At 47.0% G+C, this 24,265-nt stretch overlaps 1 protein-coding gene and 1 pseudogene across 1 annotated transcript in view; both read left to right on the top strand.

Moving 5' to 3' along the window:
• Positions 1 to 23,090, top strand: part of LOC139059337 (tetraspanin-33-like) — a 37,731-nt gene extending 14,641 nt beyond the window's left edge. Inside the window, exons 3-4 of the mRNA XM_070537612.1 lie at positions 12,315 to 12,471; positions 22,460 to 23,090. Coding sequence (XP_070393713.1) covers positions 12,315 to 12,471; positions 22,460 to 22,799 — 497 coding nt within the window. The 3' untranslated portion in view covers positions 22,800 to 23,090. The remainder of the gene's footprint in view (positions 1 to 12,314; positions 12,472 to 22,459) is intronic.
• Positions 1,990 to 2,144, top strand: LOC139055054 (U1 spliceosomal RNA; annotated as a pseudogene).
• Positions 23,091 to 24,265: the final 1,175 nt, after the last annotated feature.

The raw sequence follows: 24,265 nt of genomic DNA, 5'->3' as shown, positions 1-24,265 counted from the left end.
CGGTGATTTCCCTGGTGCATTTGTCCTTGCTCCGGCCTACTGAATTAATATCTCGAAATTGATGTACTCCTGAGAATTCATTCCAATTGAATGCGCGATTAAACTGGGCTTGCGAAGGCAATCCCTGCAGTGAATAATAAAGATGACCGTCGTTTTTTTTTTGTTGAAATTTATGGTTGTGCACTTTCATACGATTATTAGGGCACCACACTATATTACCAGCGCAACTTTGACCACTCGAGAATGGGATGTGGTAGATAGCTACCGGTTTGCAATTGATATACTTGTCTTTATGTTTTGTATTGCCATCTGAGGGATTCTCTTTGCAGGGGCACAGGCGTGAATGTTTCAGGGGCGCCGAAGAATCACTTTTACTCAGGCTTGTTGCCCGACCCTTTTTAGAGTGTGTGACTGGCGATGAATACAGGGTGGAAAAAACACCTTCTGCCTTTCTCTGTTAAATGGTTGTATATAATTCGGAATGCCAGAGCGCATGTTCCTGATTCTTTTCAGCATCCCTTCGGCTGTAGACACGAACACGAGTTCTGGAAAACCTGCGTGCTTGAGACCTTTTGTCTGCTTCGAAAAGAGGACCTCCGGCCTACGACAATGTGACTTATTCAAAGCGTTTGTATAGCACAGATTTGCAATGCTGCACTTCGCCAATTTTGAATGCGCTTTGTTATAAGGTAGACGTGCGTAATCGAATTGGTGCGTGTGTGCGTCTATGGATAACACGACGTCGATGTCATTGTGTTTGTAATTTATGCCGTACATCACGGCGAAGGCGACGGAAACGGCAGAAATGCGCTTGGAGTGTCCATAAAACTGTTAGTTCAATACAACCCTAGAGGGCAGGAGCACCCTTAGTCTATAGAGGAGTGCTGCTGTCAATGCCGAATCTACCAATACATGGTGGGGAGGGCACAGGTTGCAGTGGACAGGTAGTACCGGGTGGAGAAGGAGCTTAGAGCAGGAGGAGAGTAGCGCTGCGGCAGCTGCCCGTAGATGTATGCAGAAGCACGGACGAGGAGCGTGCTGCCAGTACAATCGAGCAACGCGCCACGCGTTTGGAAGCGCGTAGGTTGGCGCAGCGTTAACGCTAATGAAATGGTGTCAAGCTCAGAAAGCTAAGCGGTACCGTTGGTTCAAGGAGCATATAATTACAAATAGCAGCGTGAAACTCAAAAGAGGGCCGAACCCACCCATGCAAAGCAAGCAAACTTAGGCAGCTGAAGGTTTAACGCGAGCAACGACCCCAAATTTTCACATATTGCTTGTTATATCAATCATTACACCGCTTTATTGCGAGCTGGTTGCATGTGCGGGACAGTAGACGGGATACTGGTGAGACAGCGACGTAAAAACGTTTAGTGCGCTCAAAACGGGAGTACACACTGCGGGTACACGAAGCGCGTCAAGAGATAAACTGCCCCGTCCCCCCCTCCAAGCTAGTAAACAACGCTCAAAACATTTCCCGGAGCAAAATTCCTAATTTGTATTTCCTTTTTTTTGAAAAACCACGGTTGCTAAACACTTTGCGTGTGAGCAATCAGTTCGCAACAGCTGCCCTCAAATGATTGTCAACTGTTGTCGAACGTCGTCAGATCGCCTCCACATTGCAGCTACGTCTGCATTGAAGCCAGTCTTCTTTTGTGCGCGCCAAGAGTGCGAATAATAGCATTGTTCTACTTTTCGGCTTTCGTCTTCTTCTCCACGTGCATTTAAACACCGATTGCCACGAGATGCGTTAGTCCTTTCATATCGCCTAACGAAAAGCAACTTATAGAAATAAGTGAATATATGTGCTGTAAGTCTTCTAGAAGAACTAACACTTTCATTGCGACTTCTTCTGCTTGTTTCTTGTCGACAGTTTGGAAGAGCTTCGCAAAAGAACTTAGGCAGTTCTGTTCAAAAAATCGCGTTGGCAAACTTGTGACTTATTGTGGGACTTCGAGCATCGCTACCAATCGCGACGCGTTGTTTTGCATACGTACTTTGTGCAGGGACTCCGATGGTCATGATGGTCGAGTTCCCGTACGGAGGCTGGTGTTTCGCTGGCTGAAGTACGTCGCTTCCCCAAATTGGGGTAGTCGAGGCACTGAATTTTTGGCTGTGGGGCATGGCGCCTGCGCCAACCCCCTGCCCTGACAACCAAAAACAAGGAATTTTTGTCTTGTCCTCTTGCGACCTGCCGCTGCGGCTGTAAGCGATGTGTGCTTGAACGTGCGCATCTCTGAGGAGCTTTATTTTCGGAAGCTCCTACCATATCGGAAAAATAAAACTACATTGGGAGAATTCGCTGCACTGAACTGAATCATGTTTGAGGAATTGGAAAGAGAATTAGGTTCGCGGATCCAACTAACTTGTTGGAATTTATCAGCATGGAAAATCTTAGTTCTCACTTAAAGTGTGCTCACACAAATGGACACGTCTATGTCTTATATAACTTAAAGCAAGGCAACGTCGAAGGCCGTATTTAAGCCTTTCAAGCCTCTAGCGCATCCAATGAACTGATATGAATTCGGTTGTGACCTTTCAGTGCAAGATAAATTTGTTACACGTTTTCAGATCTTCTGTGAGCCTCCGCATAGGGTCCGCCTTCAGGTGCCATTTCATGCGTCCTCTTGAGACGCGCGGCGTCATGCTGATAGAATGCAGCCGCGCGCATGTAGTGTAAAGCAGCGTTACGGGGCCCCATGCGCTGTCGTTCGTCAAACGATGCCCTCCACATTCCAAACAACCAACATAAAAATTGCAGGCTCGTGTTTCTCTCAGCCAACTCCTCTCCACGACAAAAACATTGATTTCACCTGACACGGTGCGCGTCATCAAGAACTGGCAGGATTTTCCCGACTTGCGACCTTGAATCGTACCTCTGCATAGTGTGGGCGCTCTTCTGTGTTCAGTAATTTGGTGAAAAACCCAACAGCCACCGGAAAGCGTCGGGGGTACGCAAAGCAAGCATCGCTTTAGGAGTTTAATACTCTATTGCAATAAAGAGATTGTTACTGCAGAATTCGCAGTTCAATAATTAGTTTCCAACAGACTTCCGGTATCATGATGAAGCGGCGTTAACACCATGACCATGGTGTACAGGCTAACGCCTTAGTGCCCACTTCAAGCAACGCGTGTGGATATTTTTGCCACGCCTGGAGCAATTTCTGCCAAAATGCAATAAAAAATTAGATAAAATCTCGTCTAGCCATGAAATAATTTTTTGTATTAGGAACATAAAGGAGAACGTCGACCAAGAGTAGCACTGTATTTCTCACTCCCCTTCCACGAACAAGGCTTCTGCGTAAAAGCCGAAACACGAAACCTTCTGACAACACCATTTTGGTCAGCGTTTTGTTTTTCTACTCTTAATATGTATTTCTGCTCGTTCGGCCAGCTTCTCGGGAACTAGGCTGCCCTCGGCTCGCGTTTTCTCTCCCCGAGAGCAATGTTTGGGCTTTACCTCAACGCTTTTCTGGGGAATGATACTTGATATCGAGTGCCGAAGCCCTAGACACCAACGTGGACCGGTCTCTTTCGTGACGCGTCTCGCCACGTCAGTGGCTTCGAATGGCGTCGCTTCAAGCGAAATTTGCTCCCTTTCACTCTTCGTAGCTCGTAGTTTGAAATAATTGCAGCACTGATTGCGCTGATCAACTATGAAAAAAATGCTTGCTATTAAAACTGGAACGTTTTTAGCCGCCTGACGTATCTTTCACATGATTCAATTTTCATCGCACTGGCAGTGCGATTTCCGTCGCCTGCGACTAAAATTGCAGTCGCAGTGGTGACCCCTCCCCCACCCCCTTTTCGACTTTGAACGACTGGTTGGTCGCATGTCACGCCGATCGCTGCTACTAGTCGTCAACATTGTGCCGAGAGTTATTTCGCGGTTTGTTTTGGGAAATGGCGTCTCGCTCAACATGTGTAATGCGCGGAGACGTGGATTGCTGAATCCGGCACGTAGGTGCGACACGCGAGGGAGAATAAAAAACTTGTACCGCAGGTTCCATTCTCCCATTTCTGTGCGTTGGTTCATACGCTACGTAGCAAATGAGGTGCATTTCCGCGTTTTCTTCGTATGCTATAGATCTAGTACTTACTACACAACTTTGCGAATTTGGACGTCTTCGATCCCCACGAGACGAAATGGTCTTTTGGGGCTGTCACAATCTTTTTCATTGTTGAGTAGGATACAGAATTCGCGCGTTTAGATAACTTAAGTAATTGCCACCTCGGCAACGGCATACGACGACACAGGAAAGTACTCGAAGTTTCTGCGTTGCGATGAACGCGCCACCGTTTAGTTGCATTCTTTTCCTGCCGATTTTCGCTTCGCACGCCAACTTACTTATGCATCTTGAAAGGCTATGTTACCTCACCTGCCTATTAAATTTGACATGCCAAATGTGCAAGCTGCCGCAATGAATTTTCTACGATAGCATATTTGACCACGTGGCTAAAAAAAAACAGTGTCGTCAGTTTGTTTTCGAATGTTTAATGCAAGTTGAGTTGTATTTCTTATAATTATTTTTCCCTGCACCAAAAGCAATAAACCTTGAATATGCAGAGGACGTTGTATCCTTACTGCACCTGTATTAACCATTGCTTTGTATGATAAATAACTATACAGCTACATGACATTACTGCTTACTTTAGTGGCACAGTGACAACAGACCCTCTCACAACGTCATGTAAAACTCATCCAACGATGCGAAGAGCAGGCAGACAACCTGTTCTCATGTAGGTGAAGTAGTAGAAGGCAATACGTTGAAAAATCAAATCAGAACTGTGAAATGAAGTGAAATCCTTTGTGAAAACGGCTCTTTCACGTCCGCAGCTAATCAGTTGTGCATAAATATCGTTTCTAATAAGTATGTGACCACATTTATTAGCGTGTAAACTCCTGTAACCATATCGACTATCTTCATATGTAGTGAAGTACCATGGTAATTGTAAGAGTATTTCTCCCTGTGATTTTAAAAGAATTTTCTGCATTTGAAGTACACACGGTATGCAGTTTATTCAATAAATGACCACAAACAGCTGATTTACAATGATTCATTTATTCCAAGGCTTACTTGCAGCCATGCACGAAAAAAAAAACGTATCTGTCGACAACAAAATTATTCTTCAATTTATTCACCTCTCATTCTGGCTGTGGCGTTCTGCTGCCAGCACAAGATGAGGGGTTGAATTTTCAGCCGTGTCAGTCACACTTGGATGGGATTCGCAGGTAAAAAAGAGCTCTTGCACAGGCACATCATATATATTAGCATATACAAAATTTAACCAGCAATACCAACACCAACCGAAAGCAAAGGGCAAATTCTAAAACAAGCATTTTCCCGATATTTCACACGTAGAAAGCATTAATAGCGTCAATATGTATTGCTAAACAGCGCTGCACAAATAAGTACGATCAAGCATAGTAAATATACCATCAGGTGGCTGGTTGTACAGACGTATAAATGTCGCAAGACGTGCCCATACTACATTATGCAGACGGCAGAAAGAAAACCTTTTTCAAGAGTTGTCCCTTCTGGCAGATATGAGTGGGCGGTAGGCAGCAGAAGTTTTATTATGGCACATTATGTGATACCGCCTACGAAAGAATAAAGAGTGTACCTATCAGCAACGCTTCGTGGAGAGCGCCTCCTTTACAGCAGTGACTGTTTTGCCCGATTTAAAAAGAAAGAATGAAATGGTACCAGTCGTTGAGGCTTAGTGGATATTGCATTGCGCTGCTGAACACGAAGTCGGGGAATGTAATCCCTGCCGCCGCAGCCACATTTTATTGGAAGAAAACTGCAAAAAAATGGTGCACTCTGCATTGAGTGCACAGCTTAGAAACCGCGGTTGTCAAAATTAATCTAGAATCTCTTGGTATCGCGTGCCTTGTATCATATCGTGGTTCTGGCGACGATACCCGACGATTTCAATAAGCTTTCATTGAAGAATGAAATGAGCTTCTTTGTTTTGTAAGGATCCCAAACTATTTGTCTGGCTAATTGAATGAGATTTTCTGTTATGGATGCATATTCAAGCTCTGAGCTAATTAACATTTTGCAGGCCACTCATTTACCGTCACTGTTAAAAGGAACGCACAGAACGGCGAAGGGAAACCAATATAGAGATGGCAGGCTGTTAAGTATCGCAAGAAAAACAAGTGAGGTGAACACCCAAATTTTTTTAAAGGGAACAGTATTCAGACACTAGCCCTGGAGCAGTTTTGCTTGTAGAAAACGAGTCGTGTGGTTGCTAGTGGAATTATTCATACTGATAAGCCGTATAGTTGGTCATAACCTTTGTCTGTCCAGGTTAAGCGGTGAGGTAGAAAAAAAATTGGAAAAAGATATGTGTGTTACATGACATTCCATTGCACCATTAACTTTCTATCACACAATCATCGATAAAGTGACGCAGACTAGACGAAATGCCATCGGGGGGCTTATTCATTTAAAGGAAAAACAATAGGTGTCATCGCCCGGGGAGATCCTTATAGCACTGAAACGTCAGAGGATGCTCTGCTGCTGCTTACAATGTATTGAAAGTGAAGGGAAACGCTGTTGTCCAGGTGATCACAGAGGAATCAATGGTCATTGCTTTCATTTCGAAGATGAAGCGTTTCTGCTAATATCGATCATGTAGGCGTCTACAATAGAATGTGTGCCAGAACGTGAGTCATTAAAAAGATTGAATTTTACAGCACAAATTACATTCCACGTTCAGTAATCATACACAGAATATTCGCGGCTGCCTTCAGGGGAGGCGTGTGCTTTAGTGCAGGGGTATTCTGCTGCGTTTGGTGCAAGAATATGGCTAGGAGCAGGCACAAGTTATGGGCATTATATGTATAGATTATCGCAAGTGCCCGGATGGATGACCCAGACTAGCGCTAAGCTTGGATTTCACGGCACAAATTACATTCCATGTTCAGCATTCACACACACATTATTTGCCGCTTTATTGAGGTATTTGATGGTTGCAGTTGCGTTTGGAGCAAGAATATGGCTAGGAGCAAGTAACGCATATGCGCAATCACGAGCAATATAATACGCATCATTTCTTCAGACGTTGACTTTCAACACGGGTAGCGCGAGGACCTCGTCGGGCTGACAGTAGTACTTTGCTGCAGCCGAATAGGGCGTATATGGTGAGGGTAGCTATATGGGCTCATTGGTAGGTTATGTTGTTGTTGGTCGTAGCGCAGACAGAACGGCACGGACGTAGAAGCCACACGAGACAACAGACAACGCTAAACAACCAGCTGCGAGCAGCTGTTTACGTACGCTGTGTCGCTTCGAACTGAACTCGCGAACCGCTCCTTGCGCACTGCAAAACACAATGAAACTTGTAAACGTTCTTAAATTTTAAAATATGCGTATTATTTGCTCCTAAAAAAAACAGGTCAATAGTATTATAAGGTACAAGGTTTCTTTTTTTATTGGATTATTGGATTTAAAAAAATTATGCGGCGTGTGTCATAAAACCTGGCAGCAAGCAACCCTAAGCGTCGCAGGAGTCGCATTCTCGGAATCGCGATCGTGTGAAATGAGCCCTCTTAAAATCGCATTGAAATTGTACGATTGCACCGATATTAATCGCTCCAGTCTCAGCCTGTGAAACAGCCTTTCGTTTAGGCTTCAAGATGAGTGACCATTTTGTTGAGATTGCACGCAAATAACATTTGGCAGTTTCTCCCGACGTGTGCAGCACTGACAGCGATAGCAAAGTTTAGCGTTACGCTTGCACCTTTCGGACGCTGTTCTAGCTACACGCAGTTGCACAGGCTGGAGATACGCAGCGCGCAAGGCGACTTCTGCTTGGCAGAAGTAACAGTGCCCTGGCCCGCTACAAGGCGTCTCGCAACGCTGCCCTTATGAACGCGGCCAGAGGCCTTGCAGGCGCGTCACTTCGATAATGCACGAGATGAGACTGTCGAGATACTGTGGGCGTTAGTTGCCGCCCGGCGAAATGTTAGGTAACGTTAGCCTGACGTTTACTGCTTCGACTAGAGCGCTGCAGCTCCTACGCTACGGTGCGGTGCGTTCGCACACTGGTCACGCAAGCAGCGGGAGGCGACAACGCTGCCCTTGCTCCACCATGGAGGCGATTGAGGGTAGCGTTGGACACTTCGTTGTTTTTGCGGGAAACCCACTTCTTGCACACTTCACGTCTCTGTAGAACCTTATAACCCCGTGGGTCGCGAGAAGCACCCTGTAGTATAATAATAATGTAACGCTTTTCAATCCGTTGCAGGAACTGAGATAGACTATATATATTGTTACGTGTGGAAAGACACAGACGAAAGATGCTATTTACACGCTATTTACACTGGAGCCAGGCAGCCATGCTGACAATCGCTCGTGCCAAGGGCAGCGACCAACTCCTTTGTCGTTCTCGTGGCGGCTCGTCTCTTGAGCATCGCTCCATGATATCGTAATAATATGTTTCGCTTGCGTGTAGTTTTAGGATAAATTTGCTCACATCCTTGTTGCCACTGGGAACGCGGAAATAGAACAAAAATATAGTACACACTAGCTGCGTTTGTTCTATCGTTTCATACTCATACTCATATTTGCTTATTTGTTATTTTATATAAGATAGCTTTCAAATTGAAGCATGATTGGGGTTTACTTTCCAATTGTTATCGTCATCCTAATAATCATCGTCATAAGTTTGAGTTCAACTGCAGAAAACAACAAATCGTCGTCACTGCTGAGATGCACAGCATCAAATGTGCAGCACAGCGGTGTCACTCTTTTTGAGCGCCAGATTTACGGTATTTTGCAGCGGTCTTCAATTGATCTTTGATGGGCAAATGAAAGTCTTTCTATGTTCGCGTACTGTGCTAGAGAACGCCATTATTTGTAATGGGGGATCTCTGAAGCGTCACCATTATCGCAACCGGAGTCTCCCTCTAGCAGGTAACTGAGCAGCCAATCAGCTATGCGAGTCAAAATCGAATTCAGCCACGTGAATTCAAGCATGGGCACCAAAATCAATTTCAGAGAAAATACTCTTGAGTCCCCTATCAGACTTGAGTCTGTGCAGGAAAACGTTTATTCAAGTCAATTCCTCATAAGGGACGCTCATTATGTGAAGGAAATTTACAGAAAAATACAAGTAGGTTACAGGGTATGCGCCAGGCATTACTAAATCTTGACTGGATGCTTACCACTGTCGCTGAACAGAAAAATGCACAATTATTGCATTCTACCGTTGCTAACATATGGAGCAGAAACATGGACGCGAACAAAGGAGTTCGAGACGAGGTAAGGACCACGCACAGAAAGATAGAGCGGCAAAGGTTAGGCGTAACGTTAACAGACAGGAAGACAGCTGTGTGGATCAGAGAGTAAACGGTGATAGCCGATATTCTGGTTGATATTAAAAGGATAAAATGGAGCTGGGCAGGTAATATAATGCGCAGGTGAGAGAACCACTGGACCAATAGCGTTATAGAATGGTCCCCAAGGGAAAGAAAACGCAGTCGAGTACGGCAGAAAATTAGGCAGGATGCTGAATTTAGGAAATTTTCAGGCACAAGTTGATATCAGCTGGCTCGAAACATGGGTGTTTGGAGATCGCTGAGAGAGGCCTTCGTCCTGCAGAGGAATACCTCAGGCTGATAGTGATGATGGCGACGTCACAGTCTTTGTAAATAATTTATCGCAATGGGCTAGCAGACTGTAGTGATGTGTTTTAGCTATGACAGGAGACCCACACAAAGAATCTATAACATACAGAGGGCTCAGTTACGGCAAATAAGACTGAGAAATGCAGCAATAATTACGTGACGAACACCTGAGAGGCATGAAAACTCATTGCACAAGCGACTGAATCTCCAAATCTAGAATGAAAAAAACGTAACCTTTAGGTGGAAGACAGTCAAGACAATAAAGCTTTGGGCATTACAAAAAAAAAAAATAAAACAAGCACCGCAAATAGTCCGCGCGTTGACGATCACGCCTGCAGAGTATTACACCGAGGGCCTTTATGTGAACCGGAGATAAGGGGTTGAGTTTGTTTCACAAGCTGAGATTTATCTGTGCGCCCACGTAGAGGCTAGCTGGTAGGGCGGAGCTTTGGTCGAGTAGCGATGAGCCAATTTACACTGCACGCGGTAGGTTTACCCAGCCAGACGCATTTGAGGCGCTTATGTAAACGCGGACGTGTCGGGTCGGTGGTTCGCAGCCAGCAGCAACTGTCTTATTGGTACCCTCAACGCAGATTTCGCAACCATCTCGACCCGTCATATGGACTCGGCAGTGCCCTCTCCACCTTGCGGGCTTCCGCAGAACTACTACGTCATAACGTAAATCTATTCCAAACTTTTCTGTTTCAATTCTGCTGTCAGCCCTCCACGACTGGTTAAAAACGTTTTTGGACCACCCCCACTTCATCTGTCTGTCGCGCGACATCACGAAAACCATGGTGCCTCCCTTTCTGATAAGATGTGTATGCACCAATTATGCATGATTTCACCGGAAAACGAATAACAGTTACTTCTGATTCGACGCCGTTTCGCCATTAGCCCCCGGCTATGGGTCAAAAGTTTTCGGGCTACACCCACTTCACCTGCCTGTCACGCGGCGTCAAGAAACCGCCAAAACTCACCGCGTCAAAGTGACGTGTACGCATTAAATATGCATTAATATGCCGAACAAAGCTAAATTTTCTTCTGACTAGCCGCAGGCTGCCCCGTTCCGAAAGGAATAAAAGATGGCTGCCGCCGATCCCTCAGGCGCTGGCTACACGCACCTGCCGGAGAGACTGGGTTTATCTGCTTATAATAAAACTTCTCGCATGGCCGTGTAACGCTTCGAGCACCTTCGGCACGTTTACGACCTCATTCTGCCAACTCTTCTTTGCTGAGGATCTGTTTTAGTGTCATTCTTAAGCTTCCGTTGCATGCCGCCGCAATTTAGGACCAGCCACCGCAAGCTAATAAGGGAAAACGGACCAATCGCAGACGCCGGCACCACCCTCTTCATCTGGTTATCGATTTTCGCTGCACTGGCTCTGCCACATCGAATTCCTCTCCACTTGAGCCTTCTCCTCGCCTCTTGTCAGCCAATTAGATACCACAAGCCGCTCAGTGTAGGCAGTGTTTTTCGTTTTTCAAGCAAACAAAAGTGACTTCCTATGCACGAGGAGAGCGTTTCATTGGTCTGTTCAGACAACCCTGCGGGTGACCGCCCGGTGCTTGCGTCGGGGGTTACGCAAATTTGAGGTCAGGAAATTGGAATAAAAACATATGGGAATAGTTTTAGGGAAAACGGACCAATCGCAGACGCCGGCACCACCCTCTTCATCTGGTTATCGATTTTCGCTGCACTGGCTCTGCCACATCGAATTCCTCTCCACTTGAGCCTTCTCCTCGCCTCTTGTCAGCCAATTAGATACCACAAGCCGCTCAGTGTAGGCAGTGTTTTTCGTTTTTCAAGCAAACAAATGTGACTTCCTATGCACGAGGAGAGCGTTTCATTGGTCTGTTCAGACAACCCTGCGGGTGACCGCCCGGTGCTTGCGTCGGGGGTTACGCAAATTTGAGGTCAGGAAATTGGAATAAAAACATATGGGAATAGTTTTACGTTATAGGGCCCCTCAATTGCAGAAGAGCCACATGCTCCGCCAATGGGATGACGTCAAAGGGAGGGTGCTGCCGCTTCGTGCGCATGTCGCCAGCAGCGTGCAGCGTGCGAATGGCCAGCGGTAGCGCAAACAACTGCTGGGCTTCCGTGAAAGTCAAACTTGACAGCACTCTCTGTGCGTCTGGGAGCAAAAACACAAAATAATAAAAAATATTGTCGCAGTCGTAAGTGCGGCGTCAATCTCATGGAGATACCTATACAAAAATTGCCAGATAGAACTTGGCGCTATATGTATAGGTTACCTAGCCTAACGCAGCACAACCTAACCTAATAATGGTGCTCCAGAAGCACTGAAACGATCACAAGTACGTTAATTTGTGCAACATTTTTCCTGTGTACTTCAACCGACTTTGTTAACAAAGTCGGTTGATCGATTTCCAATGCAAATGATCGACTTCCAATGTAATTGCACTGGAAGTCGATCATTTTGAAACGAGGCACTGCATTATATATGCAACAAGTCGCAATGACTCTCGATTTGCCTAGATACTTAGCGCGCACTATTTCAATGGCAGCTCAACCACCTCAGCGCTAACTGTAGTAATTTTTGTAGGAAGCTCTATGATGCAGAGAATGCCCTGCTGATAAGCCGCTTCTCTTGCGCCGACGTTGGCACAAAAGCCTAAAATATCGACGTTTTGGACATGCTCTCCGCAGGAAGCGTCAAGAAGGTGATCAAGGACACGCTGTCTGAGTCGCTAGTGATCCACTACCGCGACACCGTGGACACGGAAAACATCGTAGACGCCCTGCAACGCCATTTGCGTTGCTGCGGAATGAGCCACAAAAGCTACCGGGACTGGGAGAAGAACATGTGCGTACTGAAGACCATTAAAAATGCTCAGGATGCCAAAAGAGCCTAACAAGTTTACGTAATTACAAAAGGGCAGATGTGATGCTGACCTTTAAGCCGTTCCCCAGTTATTACGCTCCCGTCGGAAATATAGTTTGCTAACACAGTAGCCCTCGCCTGCCCGCATATGCCAGCCACGTGACTTTGCAGACACAACTGTAGTCGGCGACATCATCAATGTACTGTGACAGGCATACCTCTGCCTAGCTCGTTCATAACGTGGATTTCTACGTGAGCAAACTGCGCCAGCTAATTTCTGTGAATTAGGTGTGGAGGCGAACTTCTTGGCACAAAGTATGCTTGGAAAATTACTGAAGACGAACCTTGGTACTTCAGTCACTCAGCTGCGATAGGAATGATAGTACCTGCACTTATCTAATCTTCGTACACTTGTGCCTTTAAACGTTCTTGAGGCTTTACTTATTATACGTTACGTTTCTAAATTTCAAAGCCCTCACAGTTTTTTACCTCAACAAGATAATCTGTGCACACATGTGTCATTGTGCAATTATGACGAAATGTTTTGGTGAAATCCCTCAGCTCGCAAAGCTCCAAAGTCGTTTGATGCGCTAGCGTCAGTTCCCTCTAGAGATGTTTGCAGAAAGCTCTGTGCTTCTCTAAATACCATATTCTTGCGAGAGCCCTTTCAGAGCGTGGTAGAGCCGCAGGTGGCAGACACAGGGCAGTTGGGAGGGTGGGGCCCCTACTGATTACTTAGGCTGTCACTGAGTAGAGTACACAGCACTTAGAGCTGACCGCCATGAACGGACTGCTTTGAATAGCAATCGACCTTCTGCGGACGAGAAACAACTCCTCCCGTTGCGTAATTCATTAGACGGTCAGAAAAAGTTCATGAGCACAAGGGGAAATCGGTTTCTCTGGGTGTTTCAAGGTAATGGGTTTACGGTTTCGGTTGTGAGGCAGGTGTTCTTACCACTGTAGCAACATCGCGTGAACTACGTGATGCAGTTAGCGGCAAACGTGGCGCTTACGTTGGCTTGATCGCAGTTGCAAGTGCTCGTCTACATATATCCCTTTCAATAATTGCCTCTGTATAGAGACGCAATTTTTTAACGTTACGATGAGTGACTACAAGATATGAATGCAAATTTGGTCATTTGAAAACCAAGAACAATGCCCCAGATTTCTGTATTACGGTGCGAAATTCAAAACAATGATATCGTACGAGGTGCACTACAAGGCTTGACAGAAAGTTTGCCATGTTGCTCTGCTTCAGTGCTCTTAATTCGTATTCGCTCTTGCACCTGAAGGTCTTGAACCCAACACATTCATTTGTAGCACATATTTAATTTATTTTCATAACATCATGCATCATCCATAAGAACTGAGCATCTGTGATCAGCATTTCGTTTTTTGTAAATGGGATGACCGAGCTCTTGTGATTGAAATATTTATTCTCGAATAAAATAATTTTGTCAAGTTTGCAGCATGCCTCGGGAAGGAATATATAAATTTAGAGGTCTTGAAAACAAGCAGTCATAATTCGTGACTAAAGATGTCTTTCTCATTCCTGAATACAGCTAATGGGCACAAGAACAGGCGTGTTTCAATTTGTGCAAGTTTTCACGAGAACCTATAGCGAGAATGTGCTTTAGCGGGTTCCATGCATTTCCCGGTACATCAAAATTTATATTCATGACGAATATTTCATGTAATCGCGCGACATCTTTAATGAATGAAAGCTAATACTGCCACGCTGTCACGACGGTGAGGGATTAAACCGCTACCGGCGAACCGCCAGACGCAAAACTAACTCTAGTCCTCGAACCTGTGCCTACATAAACAAATTACACTTAAGCAGAAAGATACTTACGGGCACATGCGTCGATACTCGATATCTGATCTGCAGGTGAAGCGCATAGAATATTTACACACGACTCGTTGAAGCTTCCAGCGTGATTGCTGTTGCCCGCCCGGCTTCAATAATGTACATCACAACTCGCGGCGCGCCTTCAATCTGATAACGCAAGGTTCTGTGTCAACATCGACAGCATATAAAACCAAATTTAACCCTCGAGAAAGTCCCAAAGCACATAGGCACCTCTTGGGCAGAGCGATAACATTAAACTGATGGCGGGGTAAAAACGGTCGCCGCACTAATAGAAGTAACCGTTTCAATATGCAAAGGAACGGCGCCAAATTGGAAACCAAAATAACGAGAAGAACAAATAATAGTCAGCGTTCGTTCGGTTCAGCACATGGAAAGTATGTATGTTTCTGTTCGCAATCCTAAGTGTGTGAAGACTCGAAAGACGTAAAAGGGAAAGCGAAAAGGGAGCGTGTCGTCGTATATACGTATGAATAAAAGAAACGTTTACACGAGTCAACCCTGATGCGCCAACGAGCATCTACTGACACCTGAAGCGCGCATGGTGCTATGCTCTAGTGTATTTTGAGAGGAAGCTCTATTCCTCTAGGTAAATGTCGAAAGGTCGGTCACGGCACGCGTTTGACCTACAGCCGCCGGCGCGCAAGTGTGATGCTGTGACGTCAGGTCACATGATCCATAGCGGAGAGGCGTCGCAGCTGCGCTCACTCGAGCCTCGTCGCTGTGCACCACGCGGCTAGGCGAGGGTTTAGCAGCTGCTTAAGGCCGATCCACACGATGGACCATGTCCGCGGGCCGCTCGGTCACGTGATGCGACGTCACGGCCCGGCGCGGTCCGGTCCGGCGCAGAGCACATCAACACGGCGGACCGCATAGCAGACAGCAGAGCAGACCAACCAGCTACACTCTCGGCCAGAGTGTTATCATTGTTATCATTCCGGCTCGAGCCCCACAAAGCCGGGAACTGCTCAACGAGGTATACAAAATGAAAAAACCTCCTCGTCACTCCAAGAGGACACGGTGTTTAAAAAATATGTCTGCTGCACGCACGTGTAGGTGGAACGGCGGACATGAAACTACTGGCTTGACTGGCTTTTGCTGAGCCGAAAACTAGATTGGATTTGGCTGACGACACTCTGTTGCCGGACAACATTCGTTGGCTAAGCCAGAATCGCTGCGGTTTGCATGCGGTCCGCCGCCAAAACGAAAGCGGGAAAAGCCTCGGCGATTTGTTGGACCGCGAGGGCCGCGGTCTGGCGCGGGCCAGCGGCGGTACGCAGGAACTGGTGACGTCCTATCACGTGATGCGCGGTCCGCAGTCCAAAAGAGCAATTTGGTCCGTCGTGTGGATCGGCCTTTAGCCTGCGCTTAGTCGGTCAGTTTCGCTATGGACGAAGCACGCACTGGTGCGAGCGCGTCAGCTCTTCGCCGCAACGGCTAATGACGCCTTACATGTGCAAAAAAACATTTAAAGAAGCAAAACCGTGTCTAACAATGCTTAACAGATCTCTCGCTCGTATAACTAGGTTCAAGCTGCATTGAAGCCCAGCCACTTTTTTGCGCAGAGCAGATGAAGCAGGCACTCCTCTGCTTCTTTTATATATAGGAGCGCCATCTATACACTGCTATTCCAGCCTATCCGATGGCTTACTTATGCTGGTTTGCCGGAGATGGAGGTATAAGTTTGAAATGCCTTGCCTTCAACGGCCACAACTGCGAGCATTACCTGCCTGCGTCATTCACAGCAAAGCCGATGTGTGCGTCGTCAGCGGCGACGCCGATGAAAAATGTCGAATTTGCTGCAACCTAAACGCGGCGCCGTGTGTGACCGCTATGGTAGACTAATGCAATAACATGTGAAGGAGCACCGACGATGGCCGTGAGCAGTGCTAGCTAAGACGCCCCGGGCTAGTTTATTTCACATAGCTAAATACCGAAGAAAGTTCATCGAATGATGGCCATCGCCGTAGCTTAAAGCACCGCTCAGGTAATGTCGAAGTTTTGGGTTCGGCTACCACCTGCGCAAGTTTTTCGTTTACTTTCATTTCTATCGATGTGTGTATTTTAATTGAACTCGTAATAAACATTGTTACGGGAAGGCAGAAGCGTGCGTATATTCACAGATGGCTTTTAATGGCTGATCCAACAAGCGTAGAGCAGCGATACTAAACTCGTCTTCGTCGTCTCCAAGACCAACATCAGCGTCCTCTTCTTCCCACATTACCAACTGTGACATCACCCCCGTCGGAAAAAAGCACCTTATTGATGCGGCTCATCGGTCTGAGAAAGGTAAGGTTTGAGACGGCTGACGTGCATGATGTCAGGAAGAGGTGAATGCACTGTGGCATCCAGCGGAGACACTTCATATGTGACAGGGGTCATCTGGCGAAGGATGCGGTAACGGCCACGATATCACGAGAGGAATTTCTCCGAAAGACCAACACGCTGAGTTGGATACCAACTAGCACAAGAGCACCTGGTTCGTATTCCACGTCGTGATGGCGCTGGTCGTAACGGCACTTCTGGCGTTTCTGTGAAGCAGAAAGACGAATGCGGGCAATCTGGTGTGCTTCGGTCGCTGTGGCTATGACAACCCGAGTGTACTCTGTCGGCGAGTCGAGTGTGGTCGAAAGGAGAGTCTCGAAAAGCAGTAGGTTCACCGCCGAAGAGGAGATAGAATGGTGAATAGCCAGCTGTGTTGTGGCGCGTGGAATTGTAGCCGAACGTGACAAATGGTAGAGCAATATCCCATTCGCGATGTTTGGAGGAAACATACATTGCTAGCATGTCAGTTCAGGCGTTCGGTAAGACCGCTAGTTTGAGGATGGTAAGCGGTAGTAAGTTTCGTGTTTAGTAGGACATGATCGAAGTAGGTTGTCTATGACTTTGGCAAGAAAGTATCTTCTGCGATCGGTAAGAAGTTGTCAAGCTGCAACGTGTTGTAAGATAACGTGGTAAAGCAAGAAATGAGTGACGTCTGTGGCGCAACTGCTCGGAAGGGCTCTAGTAATGGCATAGCCAGTTGTATAGTCTGTAGCGACGGCAATCCACCTATTTCCGTCACTTGATATCGGCAATGTTCCGAGAAGATTAACGCCAACGCAAAACAAAGGGTCGGTCGCTATATCCAAAGGCTGAAGCAGACTGGCAGGATGCACAGCTGGTCTTTTCCGGCATTGACACGACTCATACGCGGCAACATAGCGCCGGATGGAGCGGTTGAGACGGGGCCAGAAAAACTGTCGCCGAATTCGGTCATAGCTCCGCGTGACACCAAGGTGTCCAGTGATGAGAACGTCGTGCAGCTGCTGCAGTACAATTTGTGGAAGATGAGACGGAATGACGGTTAGCAGCTCGGGTCCGCCGGGGTGCATGTCGGGGCGATACAAGATGCCATTTTGTAGCACGAGCATGTGAAGGGATGGGTCAAACGGATCAGAGTGCAGGCGTTCGATAATGGGCCGTAACGCGTAACGATTCATCGCGTCGTTGTTCAGCGGCAATCTCTTGCAAGGCAGAGAGCGAAAGAACGCAGATCGGTGCGACATCCACTAAACCGTCTGGTACCTTGACAAGATCACGAGACAGGTAGTCGGCGTCCTGTTGTATAGACGACCCGACTTGTAGACTTGTAGAACCGACTGGTAATTTGAGCGGCGACGGTAAGCTGGGGATGCAGAGCGACGCAGCTGGGGCGTACGGGAGCGGTGACTATGTGGTGATGGCGAGCGGCTAGTCGCGGTGGCTCGAGCGTTGTCAGGTGCGTCTTCAACCTCGATGGAAAGTGATGGCGGGTGAGGAGTCAGAGGGGAGCGGCAGTAGGCGGGAAAGCTTGGTCGTGAGTGGGCTGTCCAGGAACATCGACAGTGGCGAGAGATGTGGCCCACACGTCCACAGTAAAAGCATGTAGGTCTATCGCCATGTGTGCGCCATTCGGTCAGGTTGCAATAGCTCGGATATTGACCGTATTGGCTCCGGTGAACAGGGGCAGAGGCAGCAGACGAAGCAAAGTCAGGACGTCTGGCGGAGCAGATGGACGGAAGACCCACACTGGCAAGTTCTTGGCGAACTACCGACTGAATGAGAGACCCACGCGGCTGGGAATCGTCAAATCACTGCGTCACTGGCGTGGCAGGAGACGCTGCTTTGATTTCTCGCCGAACGATACGTACGACGTTATCGCAGGAGGTGCGCTCACGCGGTGGACAAATGTCTTCGCACGTCGATGAAGCTTCAGTATTGGGTAGACGCGTAAACTGTTGAACTATGTGGCGACTCTTCGCGTCTTCGAAGCGGCGACATCCGTTAATGATCTCATTGACCATTGTTACGTTCTTGTAAGCAAGCAAGTTAAAAGCGTCGTCCGCGATGCCTCCTAAAACGTGGCTCACCTTGTCTCCCTCTGCCATATTGTTATCCACTTTGCGGCAAAGAGCGAGGACGTCATGGATTTACGCCACGTAAGATTCAGTGGACGTCTGTGCACGGGTGCCAAGGTCCTTCTTCGCATCACGTTGGCGGGCGCCGGACTTGCCGAACTAATCTCTAAGCTTCTGTTCGCACTGGTCCCAACTTGTAATCTCTTCTTCGTGTGTTTCGAACTAGACCCATGCTGTTTTCTTGAGGGAGAATAATATATTAGCCAGCATAGGTGTGTTATTCCACCTTTTGTATGCGCTGACCTGTTCGTAATTCTGCAACCAGTCATCAACGTCAACGTTGTGAATACCGGAAAACATGCCAGGGTCGTGAGGCCGGGCCAGGATAGCCGTCGGTGGCAACGACGGGGCCGTGGTTCAACTCTCTCCTTCGGATGACATGGCGGCCTGGTTAGGTCCGCTGTGTACCTCCGTCTTGCGCAAGTGATTACCCCGCACCTCCACCAATGATGCTACCGGAAGCAAGAAGCAGGCGTCTATTCACAGATGGCTTTTAATGACTGAGACAACAAGCGTAGAGCAGCGATAATACTGAACTCTTCGTCGTCTCCAAGGCCACGATCAGCGTCCTCTTCCCACATTACCGGCTGTGACAATATTTACCCCTACACTTGCTTGGAATTGTAGTCTATTTTCTTCATAGTCTTGTAACTCACCTCTTCGATACCAGTGAAAGCAACTACTCCTGAGTGAAAAGTTGCGAGGCGTTAATTCGCGCGCCTTTATCTGCCTTGACCAGGGTTTACTAAGCTTCAAAAAAAAAAAAAAGATATCATATCTCGGCTTAGCCGGCGGTTAAAAATAAAAGATGACTGCGAGCATTCTCGCAAATCTTCGTAATCATTTGTGGACACTTTTTCTAAAGCACGCCTCAGCGAAAATTTCTACGCATTCAAATCCCGCGCGTTTATCAGCCTGCATCCTGTATTACCCTGCTTCCAAAAGAGGGCAACACTTGGATCAGGAAGTGCTGAGATGTCCGTTAAAAGGGGAAGTGGACCGTGAGTAAAACCCTTCAGACTTTCTAGAGTAGCGACACGCTTTGAAGAAAGGCGCCTCCTCCACGTGCGCTTTGGCTCAGGCCGACGCCGCGTTGCTATTGGCCTAATGGCATCACGTGGACATACGCACCGGCTCCGTTTGTTTAAAGTCGCGTTCCGCCGCCAATCTCGCTTGAGAAGCGTCTACCGACTGGCGACGAACGCACGTTGACACCCTTGCTCTTTCTTCCGTGTTTTTTTCGATTTGAGAACACTTTGAACTAAGTTTTCTGGCAAGTGCGACGTCGCTTCGCTGCATTTTCCGTCGCCATGACCTACTGCGCCTTGGTATGTCAAATAGTTCAGTATGCCCGACGGGTTAAGGAAGGCATGGATTCATTTAATTGGGACAGAGCACTTAATGCATAGTTGACTGAGCATATTACCATTTGTCTGCACGCTTTAAGAGTATTCCTATGTGACGTGTACTTTGTTTATATAAGCAATACGTTGTTGTCATATTTGGTGCGCTTAATCGTTCTGTACGCCAATGGGTTTGAATTCGCGGGCACGCGAGGCTGCGTGCGAAAACGCGATCACGAAACTTTAAGGATTCAGCCCTGTCCTTTTGACAAACATTGAAGCTTGAGCTTGAAAATTCACCTTAGGAATGGCAGTCTCTGCCTTTTGTGGCTACTTTAAGGCTTCTTTAGAGCGAATAGCTTTGTTTGCCTCATTTGTTCGTGTTCGTCGTTGGCGCTCGTCCGCTGGATTTGCGTACCAAGGAAAAGCGTGCGCGCTCACTTAAACTGAGTTACCGGGAACGTTCATCGCGGCACGATAGCATCATAGGTCTTTGAGACGTACACGTGCTAATGCGCGTGACCTTTAAAGCATGTGAAGGTTAAGATGCGGCGGTGGAGTGCTCGCAAATAAAACGTGCACTCGCCCGCTCGTTCAATGGCTCGTTTAGTCATCGTTTGCTCATTTGTTTAGTCGTTTGCTCGTTCGTTCCACTATTAGTTCCCACGGCCACTGCGCCTCTTGGACGCACTTGCTGTGAGGCACTTAGGCTGCCGCGTTTAATTACGTAATGAGACAACAACTGATCCCTTAACATCAACGACTGCATCACTTCAATTACCGCATTTTCGGCCGCATCACACCGCAGTCATTCTTGCGCGTTCATCAGTTTACTAACGTCATATCTCGCAAATGTTATTTCGGAACGAGCGCAACCGCCCTTAATTCAACTTAGTGCAACTCGGTTCACGACCAGTACGACAATTCGTGAACGGACGAGCTAACGCACGATAAAATAGTATTCGTGATCAATCACTAACCTGAAAACTTTCTTTACTCAACGTAAGCTCACTATGCTCCTGTTTGAGTCTGTACGAAGCGCTGTCACCGCGTTCCGGCTTCGCGAACGAATGCTAAAAAAAAAAATCTGATTTCATTTTTTTGGTACGCAGTGCCCTGGCTCGATGATCGGCCACCCGTATTTATGTCGACATTGAGGTACGAGAGAGATAAATGCACCACCGCCCAGCTCTGAGCCATTGTGCGTGCTTAGAATATTGGCAAGGACGCACGCTGGCGGCACTGTAGCGTTTAACACTCCATCGAACCTTCAGAGCAGCGATCGTCCCCTGTAACAGCCTGTGTGCGTGATAGCTGATACGGGTCGCGAAATTGCATGGTAATTAGGGTGGCGCGATATATTTATGTTACTGAGAGCCTGCTGAAGGCCAGGTTGTTGGCACTCGATTGTAAACGTGTTATTTACAACCATTCGCAACAAGATCTTACCAAACGCGCTTGACAAGTGTTCCGCAGATAATTGTAGCGCACGCGATCATTCAGAGTCGTAATGGTGCGCGTTTATGCTTGTTTAGATACTTTTTAACAATAGTTATAAAAACAGGGAGAAAAAAAGCTGCCGTCACTGAATTTTATGTAACCTTGCGTATAGAAATTCTCTACAGCAAACAAATTTCCTCGAAGCTAGAAAGCCGACGCGAGCGCTTAAAGCGCACCGCTTTGCTATGCGTTCATTGTCTCTGCGTCCGTAGGTATTAGGTCTTAGGCTGCATATATATATATATATATATATATATATATATATATATATATATATATATATATATATATGTTGTTAATTGTGTTATTGCGTGGTCTCTGTACTGGAGGGTGTTGACATGTTTCAGCTGCAGGATCAAACTGCCGCAACGTCTCATGGCCAGCTCCACTCGGAAAAACAGCCAGCTCTTCCGAGCCAGCCAGATGCGCTCGGAAACACCTACTGTAGCACGTACTGAGGAACAGAAAGCTGTATCGGGAGTTTTTCATGTCTCTATAATTCTTCGATTTACGTGCTTCATATAATTATAATATTTGAGGCGTTAATTAATTAATGAAATAATTAAACTAATTTTTCATTAGGCGGAAGGAAAAAATAGTTTGAGTATGTCCAAGCGGCGGCAAACAACATTACCTGTGTTCTGTCCAGCTACGTGGCAATTGCATATATTTAAGCTCTGGCTGAAGTGAGCTGGGACACCCTGCATATTTATTTCTTGTCTATGGCTTTGGGTCTAATCAGTATTTGCGTACGCTGTACAAGAAAATGCAGTAATAAACGACAGTCGATCACCTATTTAACCAATGAACATTCGCAGCTATTTCTACTGCAACCTGACGAATCCCAGCCAGGAACGCTGTTCGGTGCCGTACTCGTGCTGCAAGTCCACCAGCCTAGGAGCGGTGAGCCTCAACTGTGGCCGCAACGTGCTCAACATGTCTGACTACGACGCCTGGTTCATCGTCCACATCGGCAACTGCCCAGACGCCCTGCATCGCTACGTCAAGGAGCACGTGATGATCATCGGCGGCAGCTGCCTCATCGCCGTCATTTTGCTTGCGTTCGTCGACATGATCACCAACGCGGTGATCGACGAGATCGACATTATCTGCAGGATATACGAGCACGTCCATAACGCTGAGCAGGACGAACCTTAGCCACAAAGGGTTCCACATACGTAAGATATAGGGAATTGCTGGTCTTGCAATTATCTCGCTTTGTTAGTTCTTCGGCTGCGCGCTGTGTTGTGAACTATGTCTGTAATGAACTGTTTATAGAAAACTTTATTGATTCTCTCATTGAGTGCTTATAGTCGCGATCTTTTCTTTGCGGTGAGATTTACATCGATGACATTTTCTCGCAAAATGTTCTGCCGTTGAAGCATAGCGTTGTTTACTTACGGCACATATAGTTAACCTCAAGCAATAAACTTTGTTTCTTTTGTCAAAGCAAGAAAGTGCCTTTTTTTAATTTATTCGAATTATTGCATCATTCGACAAATACGTTAAGGCTTTTAGTCGATGTTTTAGTTACACTAAATAGTTTAGGTAGGAACAATTCAATTTAACTAACAACAAGCTAGGGGTATGCGGTCGAAAACGCCTGCTATGTGAAGCAGGTTTACCAGCGTCTTCAGATATGTAGTGGAGCGGAAAAAGAATATCGGAGCCATTATGCAAAATAGAAGTGAGGCGTGCAGACAGGACACAAGAGTAGAGAAGTGGACAACGCGTCTTATGGTAGAGGCATGGCATATATATAATGGTGGAAGTGCGTGCGTGAGTCCGCCTTTGATTACTTTACATAAGGAAGAGATTAAGTGCCTTAACAGTTATCTCTCACGTAGACCAGCACGTGTACCCGATTGACACGTGGTGTTACCATTCCGGAGCATGCGAAGATGAGTTTTGTGTCTTCTTTCATTTTTCGCCTCAGTGCTCCCTTCAGTTAATAGTCGGCGTTCGTGTTGTCCACTGCTCTACTCTTGTGTCCTGTCTGCGCGCCTCACTTCTATTTTGCATAATGAATCCTTACCAACTAGCTCAGCTTTCTCTGGTTCTAAAATATCGGAGACCTTCCACTATGCGAAGGTGGACGACGAGCAAAGCTGTATTGCTCAACAGCTATATGAAGTTCTATATTGTGTTTATGCTATAATGGTTTAACAGTGTCACGAAACATATTTATTGTCCTCACCTGTGGTCATCATGGTTACATAGGTAGGCACACACACGGGTATCACATTTGTTATTCAATGTGTCCGTCACGTAAGACAATGAAGGGAGGGCTCATACCCTCTTGAGCAATGACTCATACCCCCGTAAACGCGGCCTCCCGAATACGACACAAGTGAGTGAGTGAGTGAAGAAACCTTTTTATGGATGCCTCAAGAACGGTTAGCCTTCCCCGGTTAGGGAGGCGTAACTGTGACGCGGCCATGAGGTCTTCGCGGCGCGTGGCGCCTCTATTTCAGCGGCGGCCGCACCTACTTCCTTTGGTCGACCGTGCCTGCCCCCTCTTTCGGGGTGGCACCCTCCCTCCGGCTTCGCTCTGTCGTTGCCTTTCGAGGGCCGCCGAGATCTGCTGGACGGCCTGGGCTTGGACCTCCTGATCATAGCACTTT

Source organism: Dermacentor albipictus, chromosome 1, assembly GCF_038994185.2.
Source record: "Dermacentor albipictus isolate Rhodes 1998 colony chromosome 1, USDA_Dalb.pri_finalv2, whole genome shotgun sequence".
NCBI classification, from domain to species: Eukaryota; Metazoa; Arthropoda; class Arachnida; order Ixodida; family Ixodidae; genus Dermacentor; species Dermacentor albipictus.
The sequence above is the reverse complement of the archived record's forward strand: the minus strand, read 5'-3'. Positions and strand labels throughout refer to the sequence as shown.